Raw genomic sequence first — 14,591 nt, 5'->3', positions numbered from 1 at the left:
AAAGAAGTGCCTTCCCCCCGGGGAGGCAAGCTGAGCACACACCAATGCGCTCATCCCCGCACGCCTGGCAGGCCGTACCACGCGGCATCTGAGCCAAAAAAGAGAGCGAAATCGGCAACCAAAAGCGAGCCGCTGTGGCAGGAGAAACTGGCGCCAAGAAGGGAAGAACGCCACAAAACTGTTCAGTCTTTTTTTTTTGTTTGTTTACAACCTGGTCAGCAGCTTTCTACAGTGCGGGTCCTGTCCCTTATGAGGAGAGTGAGCCTGGCTCCCCAGTATCACCTCAGTGGTTTAGGAGAGCTGCAGCAGGATCCTCGACCCCCGGCTCCACTAGCCTCAATACCAGGGGGATGGTCCCCTCAGGACCTGCCAGACCCCCTGGGAGGCTTCACAACAAAGGCTATCCTTTTTCCTTTTTTTTTTTTTTTTTTTTTTTTAAAAGAGATAGGACAGCTAACTAACTCCATGAAGTTAGCATGTGGCACATTTAAAACTAATCAGAGAAAGTTCTTTTTCACTCAACGCACAATTAAACTCTGGAATTTGTTACCAGAAGATGTGGTTAGTGCAGTTAGTATAGCTGTGTTTAAAAAAGGATTGGATAAGTTCTTGGAGGAGAAGTCCATTACCTGCTTTTAATTAAGTTGACTTAGATAATAACCACTGCTATTACTAGTAACGGTTACATGGAATAGACAGTTTTTGGGTACTTGCCAGGTTCTTATGGCTTGGATTGGCCACTGTTGGAAACAGGATGCAGGGCTTGATGGACCCTTGGTCTGACCCAGTATGGCATGTTCTTATGTTCCCTCAAAAGATCCCTTTTCAAAATTTTTTTTTTTTTTTTTAAACTAAAAACTAACTACAGACTGCAGGATTTTGCACCTCCACCATCTGCTGGAGACAGAGAAATACTGACAGACTGTGGGTGGCAGTCAGTCTCCATCTGCTGGTGAGGAGGCAAAATCCAGGAGTCTGGACTGATCCGGGTACTTACAGGGAAAGCATATCCACATTTGCTAGGAGACGGAGAGATACTGAAGGGCTGAGGTCACTACAGGGTGACGTCAGCTTTGAAACCTGACTCAGTCTCCATCTGCTAGCAGGAGAGCATATAACCCATTGGTCCTGAGTCCATCTGGCTACATGTTAGGAAAATGAGGTTTAGAAGAGAAAGTGGGACATCAGGCAATGTTTTGGTCAAGTCTGGTGATAATGGCATCTCTAAGGGGGCACTACAGTGCCTTTTAAAAGTCTTCATGCACTTGTATATTTTTTACATTCTGTAGTCTAAAAAAAAAATACAACTCAAAATACATTAAAATAGAAATTTGTTTCACTTAATCTATACAACACGTTCATCATGAAAGAACAATTATAGAAATATTCCAAAATATAATTAAGAAAAAATAAATACATAATAAAAGTCTTACAATGGGACTATTTATAAGCTCAGCCAGCAGAAGGTGCTACATACTCTTCAGAGCAGAAAGAACCCAAGCTGGGGAATGGAGGAAAGATTTGGGGCTTGGTAACCCCCATGCTCAGGATAAAAAGGGGAAGAACAGTAAAGAACAGCATACTCGGTGCAATCGGATGACCACTTTGTGGCAGTAGTCCTGGTTCTCGTCACTGTTTGCTTTCACTGGGAAATCGAGGTATGTCCTGGAGATCCCTGGGATGAGGAAGTGAACCATGGTCCACAGCTCCATCAAGGTGTTCTGCAACGGAGTGTCCCTCAGGAGCAGCCGGCGCTGGCTGGAAACAAGAAGTAAATTACTCGTTATTCACAGCTCAATCATCTTTGCAAGACAATTGCAAAACTTTATTTTTACAGAATGCAGAGCACTAATTATTTCAACAAATTGATTTACTGCCTATATTGGCCCATGTTATAATTTGAAAACATATGGAGGGGGGGCCCATAAAGTGGATTCCTAGGGAGGCTCAGGGTGCCATTGACCCCAACTTGTTTTTTCCCCAAATATTCCATTTTCTGGTGAATGGCAAAGTTACTTTAGCAGCACTTTTAGCCAGTTAACCTTTTAGGCACCAACGTTCCACAAGTGGAACATTTTTTCATATACTTTTAATTATTTGCAAATTTTTTATACCATATTTATACCATATTTGGGTCTAGTTAACTAAGATACGTAAAAAGGAGCATCAAGAAATAATTCCGTCAATGAGCAGGATCTAAAAGGTTAAGTGCCGCTGAAGTTATCTGGGTTACTTTATCAGGACAAAAACTCTGCTTTCCTGCCCTAACTGAATACTGACTTGCATAAACCTAATATTTCTGACCACATTACCAAAAAGCCATGTTCTCATGTACCCTCTTCTCCCTGAACAGCTGATTTCTTCACGGCTAGGAAATCTCTCAATTATGAGGGCTCAAAAAACTATATGAAACAGACAGTCATAAGAAAAAATGTAATAAGTAAATTAGTGCCAAGAGAAGTTGCTTCCTATACAGAAATTAATTCCTCTGGTCCTGTGTTGCCTTATTCAACTCCAGAAATACTAACATTTTTTGCCCTAAGAAAAAAATCCAGTTGGTTAAGGAAGTAGAGGCGAAAGGTACTGTCCTGAGGAACACGAACATTGCCAGAAGTATGGTTCTGTTCGCCTTCTCCACAGCTGATCCTTCGACTAGCCCAGTAAAGTTCAAGCTGGCATCCCCCAGTCCTGGTCCAGCATAAAAGAGAGATTATAATGTGACTCACGCCAGTTAAAAAAAAAATCTAACACACAGAACTTCTCCCTACTCCTTATGGAAGATTTAAACTCTTTGAGAGAGAAAGCATTTCACATCACTTGGCTAGTTGATCATTTATATCAAGACTTTGAAACATCTGTCTGTGAATCCAACCAGTTCATCTGGATCCAGTGACCAGTCTTTAACAGCTGGGAACAGACAAACGCGGGAAGAAACTACAGCTCCTTGTCCTCCTAGCTAAAGGTTTTTCTAAATGTCAAAACCATTTTCTGAGATGATTCCCACCAGTAATGACGACACCCAGGATGGTCATGTTTATTAATGGACTGGCAGGTTAAAGGTTCAGATCTGCTCCAGCCTGCTCTGAAATGCCCTCCATGACTCGTAAGTGCTGTTGCATGTATGCAGAGTAACTTTCAGGTCAAAATGGTAAATTTAAAAAAATAATAAATTCAAGGGGATTTCAAAGAACCTTTGGATACTGAAGAGCGCCTCCCAGTGCTTCCGGCTCATGCTCCGGATTTGCTGCACCTCGTCCAAGACTAGGTATTTCCATCTCATCTTTAGGAATGCCTGATGGCTTTTGAACAGCTGCTTGTAAGATGTGATACAGATATTAAAGTTGTTAGGCTCTGTCCACACCTGCAAAACACAAACCAGGACAGTAGAGAATCTTCTTAATCCGGAAAAGATCAGCCGTTAGGTTTGAAAGATTTCTCTTGAGAAACCTTCCAAAATATGCTGGAAACAGACCTTTCTTGTCAATGTGTCTGATCATAAGGAGAGACAGATTGTAAAGATTTATTCCTGGTTCCTAATGCTGGGGGTCATTACTTTTAGCCAATTTTTTACCAAAAAGCTTTGCAACATCAATCTGTGCACCTGAAAAAATATCAACTGTCCACAAAATGTTTCTATCAGCCTACATTAAGGGGAAATCTCTGGAAAATCAGACTCGGCTATGGCAGTTCTGTGATCATGCACATCCTGAAGGCTGGCCTATTTTCTTAAGCAAAACTAACAAGTCACAGTTTATTTTCTATAGAGGATTTTCAGTCATCTCTATTTTATTTTAGACTTTATAGCAACAACTAATCAACAGAGCACAGATCATTTCACATACATTTAGGTCCTCTCTAGAAGAGTTGAAAACCTAAGGCCAGGGCTTCCCAAACCTGTCCTGATGACCCCTATTGTGTTTTCAGGATATCTTCGAATATGTACGACAAACTTCCTGGAGGCCGCATATGCAAATTTATCTCATGCGTATTCATTGTGAATTATCAACAGAACCTGACTGACTGTGAGGTCACTAGGTCAGGTTCAAGTAGCCCTGCAGAAGATAGAGCCAATGATCTCTAATCCAAACAGGGAATTAACTTAAGAGTTCTCTCTGTAGAAGATTAGTAATATTTATTTATTTATTTATTTTAGTTTTTTCTATACCGGCATTCGTGAGGGTATCACATCATGCCGGTTTACAATAAACAGTAGAGTGAAAAAAGGAACAATGAACGATATAAATAATAGGTGCTAAACATAAAATAGTTACAGTTACAATAAAACAGGGATGAGTAAAACTGGGAGCAAGAGGAAAAATGAAAGGAACTTAAGCATAGTATATTAACCGAAATATGATGGGGTACATTACAAGAATTATGTAAGAGAGAGAGAAGGCATTTGCAATGCCTTCTCTCTCTCATTTTTAAAAACAGAGCAGAAAACAGGTAAACACAGTGCAGTTAAGTTAGTGAAACTAGATGGCTCTCAGGAATTAATGGCTTAAAGGCTGTACCTGTCTCCTCTTAAATTCTTTCTTGATGTCAAAGTGCAAGAGAACCTTCAGACCAGGACACCAGCGTTTAAATTCCAGCTCCCATTTCAGCATCCTACAACTGCGGACGACAACAAGGTGTGGACCCCAGTTGCCTAAAAGAGGAAAACATTCATGTCAGGATACAAACCAAACTATTTATGTGCAGAAGCAGAGTGAACTGTTGTAACAGATTCCAGTCTTTGTTATTGTGCTGAAATAATAACAATGTTGGTTTCAGTAGCATTATTTCACCCAAACAGGATCTTAATGCACTTTACAAATTAATATTTCAGAAACATGCTGCCATCTCTGAGGTAAAGTGGCAATACACCTGTGGCACCTAGAGTGCTTGAAAGCTTACAGGGTAGTCATGCAGATAGGGAGGAACCACATTACAAATGAGCTAACTGAGGCATGCGACTGGTCCTAATTGAGCAGTACAAATTTAAAATAGCAATATGACCTTGTCAGGTAACAAAGAGACAAGCATGAGAGCAGAGTATGGCAGTGTCCATGCCTATATTAAGCCTTCAAACAGCAAAACAGGAAAATTGGTTCTTACCTGCTAATTTTTGTTCCTGGAATACCACAAATCAGTCCAGACTCCTGGGTTCTGCCTCCCTGCCAGCAGATGGAGAAAGATAAGAAAAGCTTTACCAACACTGCTACTTAACCTAGAGTGCCACCTGCAGTTCTTCAGTATGACCTGTAGCCAAGCCAAGTTGAGAATAACTATAAAAATAACTAGGACGCCTAACTCCCCTCAACAAACAGTGGGGAAAGTGGAGCCCCAGTTCATAACTCTGTGCCCGGAACCTCCTAGAACATGAAATAGATCATCATTGAACACAACAAGCAGCTCTGCGCCATGATAGTCTAATTATATGAGTGGACTTTCTTAAACAGGAGGGGGCTCTGAACTGATCTGTGCTATTCCAGGAATGAAAATTAGCAGGTAATGGAGAAAGTAATTACCTGATCATTTCGTTTTCCTTAGTGTAGACAGATGGACTCAGGACCAATGGGTTATGCTCCCCTGCCAGAAGATGGAGATGGACTCAGGTTTCAAAGCTGACATCACTCTAGATACACCCCTGCAGTGCCCTCAGCATTCTCTTCAAAAGCCATTGTGGCCATACCATCGAAAAAACTGAATTAGAAACGTAATTAAAAACAGATAACCGTAACAGAATTCAACCAAACAAACACTGAATCCCAGTAAGATTATAGATGCCCTGATCTAGGGACTGGATGACGGCTTACCCGTAACCTCTTGGAATCAATATCCACTCCATGTGCGAATCCTTGGCACCGTTCTTGGGCAGCCGTGGGCAGGATGCTGAGTCCATCTGTCTACACTAAGGAAAACGAAATTATCAGGTAAGTAATTTCTCCATTTCCTAGTGTGTAGCCAGATGGACTCAGGACCAATGGGAGGTACAAAATCTACTCCCGATCGGGGCACGAGGCTGACCACGATCCAGTTAACACCGCCCTTGCAAAGGCTACGTCCTCCCGGGCCTGAACGTCCAGATGATAGACCCTGGATAAGGTGTACAAGGAGGACCATGTCGCCGCTCGGCAGATGTCGACGAGAGACAGCAGTATAGCTTCCCCACAGGAGACTGCCTGACCCCTAGAGGAATGAGCTTTAACCTGAAGAGATAATGGCTTTCCTGCCTCCACATAGGCTCATGTGACCACCTCCTTAATCCAGCGAGCTATGGTAACCCGCGAAGCTGATTCACCCTGCTTCCTTCCACCATGAAGGACAAACAGGCAGTTCATCTGATACAGTACCAAAAGCCTACTGACATTCAAATGGCAGAGGAGGGGCTATTCTTCCATGTCCTTGTTCTTATCTAGGAATGGCAACGAAATGGACTGATTCAAATGAAACTCTGAGACTACCATGGGCAAGAAAGATGGAATGTTACGAAGCTGTAATGCTCTTGGAGTCATCCGGTGGAACGGTTCCCGACACAATGCCTGTAGTTCAGAGATGCGATGTGCCACCAGGAACACCATTTTCAGGATTAATAAACGCAAGGAAAGACTACAGCAGCTGAAAGGAGAGCCCTACCAAAAACTCCAATACTAGATTAAGATTCCACAAGGGATGGCTGGAGATGCTTCTCCTCTTTCAGAAAACAGGCCATGTCCAGATGAGCCAAAAGGCAGGTTCCATTCACCTTGCCCCTGAAACAGGAGAGAGCCGCATACTGGACCTTCAAGGAGTTAAGAATCAAACCTTTATTCAAGCCGTCCTGCAAAAATTTCAGAATTAGTGGGATTTTGACTGTCCGAGAGGAAACACTGCGTTCCTCGCACCAGGCCTCAAATACTCTTCAGACCCACACATTCGCTAGGGACTTGGAGAGCTTCCGCGCATGGAGTAAGGTGGCAATTACTACTGCCGAATATCCTCACATCATCAGGCGAGCCCTCTCAAGGGCCAGACCAAAAGACAGAATCAAGTCGGACCCTCGTGAAGGACCGGTCCATGCAAGAGCAGGTCCCTGTGCGGTGGGGAGGCATAGGGGGGTCTCCACCAGGAGTCTCCACATGTCTGCATACAATGGATGTCTGGGCCAATCTGGAACTACTAGTAGGACAAATTCCCTGTAGCACTCGATTCTGTGAATGACCCTGCCCAGGAGGGGCCATGGAGGGAAGTCGTATAGCAGCTCCTCTTCTGGCCAGGACTGAACGAGAGCGTCGATCCTCAAGGTCAAATGACCTCTTCTGCGATTGAAGAATCAGGGAAGCTTCGCATTGTGAGATGCAGCCAGCAGGTCGCTGGACAGGAGACCTCAGCGATCTACCAGCTGAAAGGCTTTGGTCAACAACACCCACTCTCCTGGATCCAGTCGCTCCCTGCTTAGAAAGTCTGCTCTGATGTTGTCTTTTTTCCTGTGTTGTGGGAGGCTGAGATCATCTGTACATGTATTTCCTGCCCATTACCTAAGGAGATCTATATTTTGTGACATTTGCTGGGCTTTTGGTTCCACCCTGGCGGTTGATGTAGGCTACCGTTCTTACACTATCGACATTATGTGGACCGCTTGACCCTGGAGTATTTGGCTGAATTGTACACACACCAATCTGACTGCCTGGGCTTCCAGACGGTTTATGTTCCAGAGGTCCTCTTCCTTGGTCCAAAGCCCCTGGGCCGTCAGTTCCTGAGCACCCCAGCCCTGGAGGCTCACGTCTGTCGTGAAGACCAGCCAGTTCAGAGAGAACGGGGTATACCCCTGCCCAGAATAGCTTCCTGCAGCAACCACTGGAATCAAGAACATACGTCCATCGGTAAGTGGAGGCAAATGGAATAGTCTTGAGACTGCGGATTCCAATGTGACAGCAGGGAGCATTGAAGTGGTCACGTGTGCCCTCCCCACGGCATTACTTCCAGAGTTGTTGCCATCAAACCGAGAACTTGAAGATAGCGCCACAATGTCGGGCGTATCGTGTTCAGCACAGACGCACTTGGGAAATGAACTTCCTTATCTGCGTGTTTGGGAGGAAGACCTTGCCGTGCTTGGTGTCGAACCAGACTCCCAGATATTCCAAGGACTGGGAGAATTTGAGACTGCTTTTGTTCAGGTTTACGACCCAACCGACTTCCTGAAGCAAGGAGGTCACCCTGTTGGTCACCCGGAGACTTTTTTCATGGACTTTACCTGGATCAATCAGTCATCCAAGTACGGGTGCACCAGGATTCCCTCTTTTCTCAACGCTGCCACTACAACCACCATAATTCTTGGAATATGTTCTGGGGGCAGTGGCTAGGTCAAAGGGCAGTGCCCGGAAGTAAAAATGGCAACCCAGTACCGCAAAGCATAGGAAACGATGTTCTTGCCGGATTGGAATATGTAGGTAGGCCTCAGTTAGGTCAAGGGAGGTTAATAACTCTCCTGATTGAACAGTCATTATCACGGAGTATAGGGTTTCCCTGTGGAAATTAATCACTCGTAGATGTCAGCTGATGCTCTTGAGGTCCAGGATGGGGCGAAAGGAACCTTCCTTCTTAGGTACGATGAAATAGTGGAATAGCGCCCCGAATTTCCCTGGGGCGCAGGTACTGGGATTATAGCCCTCATCCTGAGGAGCCTTAACAGGGTAGTCTCCACTGTCTGCTTCTTGTGCTGGGAGTGGCAAGGATAGATCATGAATATGTCCCGAGGAATGCTGCGAAATTCCAGCGCATATCCTTCTCTTATGACCTCCAGTACCATGTGTCTGACGTGATCTCGACACACCATTGGTAGAAGAGGGACAGTCGACCCCTTATCTCCTCGTTCCAAGGGTGGTTTGGCAAAACTTCATTGGTGTTTACGGGATGAACCTGAACCCAAGCCTGATGCTCTCCAAAAGGACAGAGACCTCCAAAAGGACAGAGACCTCTGAAATGTCAAGTTTCTGTAGGTGCAAAAGCGTTGGGAGCCCCTGGATCAAGGTCTCATGGGCGGTCACTGTAACTGCCATCTCTTATCTTCTGGTAGCCGGGGTACTGGAGATTCGCCCCATTTACTGGCCAGCTTTTCCAATTCACTTCTGAAGAGGAGTGATCCTTTAAAGGGCATCTTTGTGAGATTTGTCTTGGAGGTTGTGCCTGCTGACTAATTCCACAGCCATAGATGTCTTCTGGCCGCTACCACTGAGGCCACTCCTCTGGCCGAGGTACAGACTAAGTCCGAGCCCACGTCAGCTAAAAAGGTGGTGGCGGCCGATTCCATAACCACTCGAATTCGATCCCGAGTCATCCACCTCCCAAGAAAGGAGCAGGCACGAATGAGCTACTAGGGCACAACAAGAAGCAATCTGTAAGGTCATTGCTATTGCATCAAAGGTCTGTTTAAGGATCGACTCCATCCACCTACCGTGTGCATCCTTTAAACCCGCTCCTCCCTCCACTGGGATAGTTGTTCACTTAGAGACAGTACAGACCAGCGCATTCCACTTTAGGGAAACGCAAATGTTCTCTTGCTGTCGGATCCAGTGGGTATACAGCTTCTAACGCTCATCCACCTTTAAAACTTGTTTCTGGAGCATCCCATTCCAGGTCAATCAACTCCTGGATGGCTTCCAGTACTAGAAAGTAGCAAAAGGCTTTCCATAGGGAAATCAGAACGGAATTCTTCTTTGGTTCCATCATAAAGTCCACCCCAGGAACTCCCAGCATCTTCAGGGTCTGGGAAACCAGGGCTGGCAATTTGTCTCTACGGAAAAATCACAACATGGTCTGATATGGTTCTAAACGGGGGCTTTCCCCATCTTCCAAGAAATCTGGATCCTCTTCTTCGTCCATGCCATCTGGGTCCTTGCCAGGGATACCCTTGGTGAGTTGAGGCATGTCTCGAGGTTTGCCGAAAGGACAGAGAGAGAGGGAGGGCTTACCGGCTGAGGCTCCGTCCGGACAGGAGCAAGTGAGATAGCAGACTGCACCTGTACGAAGACTTGAAGGCCTTGAAAGAATTCCACGTAAGAGAAGGTGGCCAGATCCATGCCTAGCCCAGAAGGCACTGGGGTAAGTGCCGCTAAATTTCCCTCTCCCATGAATGACCCAGTCCTGGGGTTACTCAGATCTGGGGTACTTTCCAGTTAAGACTGTGGCTGACCCATCCTCTGAATTGGTGGAGCCGGGCTTAGCAAAGTCCAGGGAAGCCAACTCTCCCTGGGCTTCTTCACAGTGCTGACATAAGCAAGAATCCAGTTCAGACTGTGCAGCCCTAATATGACAAGCAGCACAGAGAAAAAGGTGCTTATGTTTCTTTGTTGCTGGAGCCATTGGCAACGGTAACTGCATGTTCAGACGGCTCGCACTTAAAATTTTATGTGTACAGATTTCGGGCACCTACGCAGGCTGCAGTGAGGCGCACGCACAGCCTGTGCACCCGGCTTTACTTGTATTCTGCGCCTAGTAAGTTATGACGTATGTACCCCACAACATTATGCGCACAGTGCATGTGCAGAGCCGACACACACTGCACATACCGAAGCTCTATGGTGGGCAATACAGGCACAAAAACAAGAGCAAGATGTTGCCACTGAGTCCTACCACACAGTGTGCCGACCAAGCCCAAAGCGGGGCCTAGCCCACTTCGCTCGGAATCCCGCTTTCCCCTTACCCCTATGGGATTGGGAACAACGTCGGTACGGCATGCTGAGCAAGGAGATTGGAGGAAATCTTACTGAAACCCTTCCAACATTTCTGAATTGGGAGAAAATCCCTTTTTTTTTTTTTTTTTGCTGACCTGGGCTCAGTGCTTACCGGCTGAGTACAGAGACTGTCTCTGGCTGTGGTGGGAGAGGGCTTTGGCCGTCACTGCCACGCTCGGCTTCCTGCACCCACTGCCTTTCAGCTGCTTCAGCAGCAAATTCCACGCCGGGAATCAGCTACCAGACCAAGCACAGCTCTGAGGGATCTCGGAAATCACCTCAGGAATTCTCTACTGGGAGAGGGACCTTTAGGTATCACCGCAGGAGAGCAGCACTCAATCTTTTCTCCAATTTAAAAGTAGAATTTCTTCTTCCAAAAGTTACAGCGATCCCCATAGGGAAAGCATGTCCGCATCTGATGGAGTCAGAGAAATACTGAAGGGCTGAGGTCACTGCAGGGGTATATCTAGGGTGACGTCAGCTTTGAAACCTGACTCCGTCTCCATCTGCTGGCAAGGGAGCATAAATCCATTGGTCCTGAGTCCATCTGGATACACGATGGGAAACTCTCTTTTTCAAACTGCCTCTCTGAAAGAATGCAGAGACTCCATTCCAAAGCATCGGTCTGAGTTCCCTCCTTTTTTTGAACCATAACATATATGGAATATCTTCCCTTTCTTTGTTCCTCTCTGGGAACCGGCACTATAGCCCCCAGACTCTGCAAACGGTCCATCATTTGGCAAACTGCTATCTTCTTGGTGCAGGAAGCGCAGGGGGAGATGATGCAAATGTCTCACAACGGATGAGCAAATTGATATGTATAGCTGACTCTTATTACCTCTAGAACCCATTGGTCCATTGTGATTTTGGCCCACTCTTCATAAAGAGGGCTACCCATACTCTATTTTGGAAGGCTGGAGATAAGAGAGGAGGGGAATCTCCTGCTTCCCCTGGAGCTTCTCTCACTGCTGCCAAGATGGCCGCCATTCCCCCGCTAACAGGGACGGGTTCGTGGCAGACTCCAATGCTCTCTTCATCTTTCTCAGTGTCAACCCCGAGACAGCACCGCCTGAACTGCCATCTCCCCTGAAAATGCAGAGGCCACATAACTGATCGCGCGGCTCTCCACAAGCCCAGCAGCTCTTTGCACAACTCTTCGCTGGCGCCATTACCACGAGTACTACAGTCACAGCCGTGTCTACCTGCCGGGATCCCCCAGCCACTGCAAGAAGCCGCCCTTGCCTGCCATGTAATCCCTGCTAAATGGGAGAGGCTGCCAGATCCCCTACAGTCACAGTCCTCTTTTTTTTTTTTTTTTTTAAACAATCTTTAGTGCCCCAAACAAAGAAAATAGAAATTATTTCCCTGAGCTGACTGCTGAATCCACATGGCTCACTGGGGGAAGGAGGGAACTGGATCACCAGTTGTCCTAAACCCCTACAGTGTCTGGGTACGAGCCGCAGTCAAGGGTCACAATCCCACTGCTCACCCTCCTCAACCAAGAGGAATGGCCCCACAAGTACCTAACAACCCCCCTGGGAGGACTCCAAAACTTCTTTCTTCTATTCTTTATTGTTTATTTTACTTTTTTTCAAATATACTCCAGACTGCAGGTTTTATAACTCTACCATCTGCTGGAGACAGAGATATATTGAAGGTGGCATTCAAAGTTAAGCAGCAGTGTCAGTAAAGCTTTTCTTCTCCGTTCACATCTGCTGGAAGGGAGGCAAAATCCAGGACTCTGGACTGATCTGGGGTATGAATAGGAACACCAGCAAAAATACTTACAAACTACACTGCCTTTAACACAGGCCAGTAGATGAACAATAAAGCATGACAATGACTCACACCACATCCATCCATACATGTTACATACATGATCGCACCTTCATTACAGGCCAGGTGTGCGAGCAAGGCAATAACCTGCACATTCTTCCCCAGACCCGTCTCATCAGCCAGAATACCGTTGAGGTTCTTCTTGTACTGCTTTGCTAACCAGTCCAGCCCAATCTGCTGATACTCCCTCAGAGCGCCATGCAGCAGGGATGGAACACCCAGCTTTCCCTGGAAGGATAACAACAAAACTGGATTTATCTCACTGGATAACACATATAAGGAGTATGTCTGGGGCCCAAGTAGAAAAGGGATAAAGGAAATTTGGTTCTTACCTGCTAATTTCCGTTCCTGAAGTACCACAGATCAGTTCACACAAGTGGGTTTTGCATCCCTACCAGCAGATGGAGGCAGAGAACAAAAAACTTTGAGGCACTGCTGAATATCCAAGAGTGCCACCTGCACTCCCTCAGTATTGTCCTGTACCCAAGCCAAACTAACTTTAAAACCAAACTTTCCCCTTCTTTATCAAGGTGAAGATCAAAACCAGGATTGGAGCACTATGAATTTGAGCCCCACACTAACACCAAGGAAACCAACCAAACCTGGTCATCCTGTAGATCTGAATATATACATATTGAAATCTGATCTGATTGCATTGATAAAATCAGAATGGTTTTTCACAGATTAGGGGCTGGGTCTCTGGATTGATCTGTGGTACTTCAGGAACGAAAATTAGCAGATAAGAACCAATTTTCATTTCCTGTTCATACCTCAGATCAGTTCAGACAAGTGGGATGCACCAAAGCACCCCTACACTGGGCAGACATTCAAAAAACCCACTCGCAGCACACTCTTGTCAAACATGGGGGCTCACCCGGCACTTGAACATCCAACCGGTAATAACGGAAGAAAGTGTATAGCGAAGACCACATTGCCACCCTACAGATCTCCTGAAGTGACCCCAGCTGACACTCAGCCCAGGAGACTGCCTGAGCCCTAGTAGAGTGCACTTACAACCCCTCTGGAATCTTCCAACCCTTGTAAAGATAGGACAAAAAAACAGCTTGCTTCAACCAATGAGCAATTTTACCCTTAGAAGTCTTACTACCCTACTTTGCTCCCCCAAATAAGACAAATGATCTGACCACCGAAAGCTGTTGGTGACCTTCAGATACCAAAACAGAAACTGGCGAGCATCCAACAAATGCAGCTCCCTCGCCTCTGGAATTTCTGAAGACCAATTTGGAAAAGCAGGGAGCTCCACCGTCTGGTTCAGGTAGAACGAAGATACCACCTTGGAAAGAAATGAGGGAACTGTACACAAAGATACCCTGTCATCTGTAATCCTCAGAAACAACTCCCTATAGGACAAGGCCTGAAATCCATCTGACAGAACAAATCGCCACCAGAAAAACTACTTTTAGGTGAGATCCTTCAGTGACGCCCTCCGCAACAGCTCAATTGGAGGCCCACAGAGAATCCAAACAATCAGGTTCAAACTCCACACCAGACAAATTCTGTGTACAGATGGTCGCAAATGCTTGACCCCCTTTAAAAACCGCACCATGTCCGGATGAGTCACTAAGGCTGCCACTTGCACACGAAGGGAGTTGAATGTTAGACCCTTAGATAAGCCCTGCTGTAAAAAGGCCAGAATATGAGGGATATCCACCCTAAACTGGTCCAGACCCTCTTCCATACATCAGATCTCAAAAACACTCCACACCCTGACATATGCCATAGACTTGGACGGTCTTGTGGCCTGGAATAAACGTGGCATTCACCTGCTCTGAGTACCCCTTCAACCTTCAACGTCTCCTCTCAAAAGCCAAGCCACAAGACAGAAGTGATCAGCTTGATCTGAAAAGATAGGTCATTGTCGCAGCATCCCCTACAGATGAGCTAACTGGAGGGGCCTGTCTACCGCAAGATAAATCAGATCTGTGAATCATGGACAGTGCGGCCACTCTGGTGCCACCAGCATGACCCTTCCTGGATGCCCCTCTATGCGCCACAATATGCGTTCTATTAATGGCCATGGAAGAAAAACATACTGCAGAA

General features: G+C 46.0%; 1 protein-coding gene across 13 annotated transcripts in view; it reads right to left on the bottom strand.

The window, feature by feature from the left end:
- The window catches only part of EP400 (E1A binding protein p400), a 307,683-nt gene that overhangs the window by 186,148 nt on the left and 106,944 nt on the right, over positions 1–14,591 (bottom strand). For all 13 annotated transcript variants that reach the window (XM_029619359.1, XM_029619360.1, XM_029619358.1 and 10 more), the window contains 4 exons: positions 12,581–12,758; positions 4,515–4,648; positions 3,192–3,361; positions 1,584–1,758 (listed from right to left, as the gene is read on the bottom strand). In XM_029619359.1, coding sequence (XP_029475219.1) covers positions 1,584–1,758; positions 3,192–3,361; positions 4,515–4,648; positions 12,581–12,758 — 657 coding nt within the window. The remainder of the gene's footprint in view (positions 1–1,583; positions 1,759–3,191; positions 3,362–4,514; positions 4,649–12,580; positions 12,759–14,591) is intronic.

The sequence above is a fragment of the Rhinatrema bivittatum genome, chromosome 11 (genome assembly GCF_901001135.1).
Source record: "Rhinatrema bivittatum chromosome 11, aRhiBiv1.1, whole genome shotgun sequence".
In the NCBI taxonomy this organism is placed as follows: domain Eukaryota; kingdom Metazoa; phylum Chordata; class Amphibia; order Gymnophiona; family Rhinatrematidae; genus Rhinatrema; species Rhinatrema bivittatum.
Note: the sequence above shows the minus strand (reverse complement) of the source record. Positions and strands in the feature narration are given on the sequence as shown.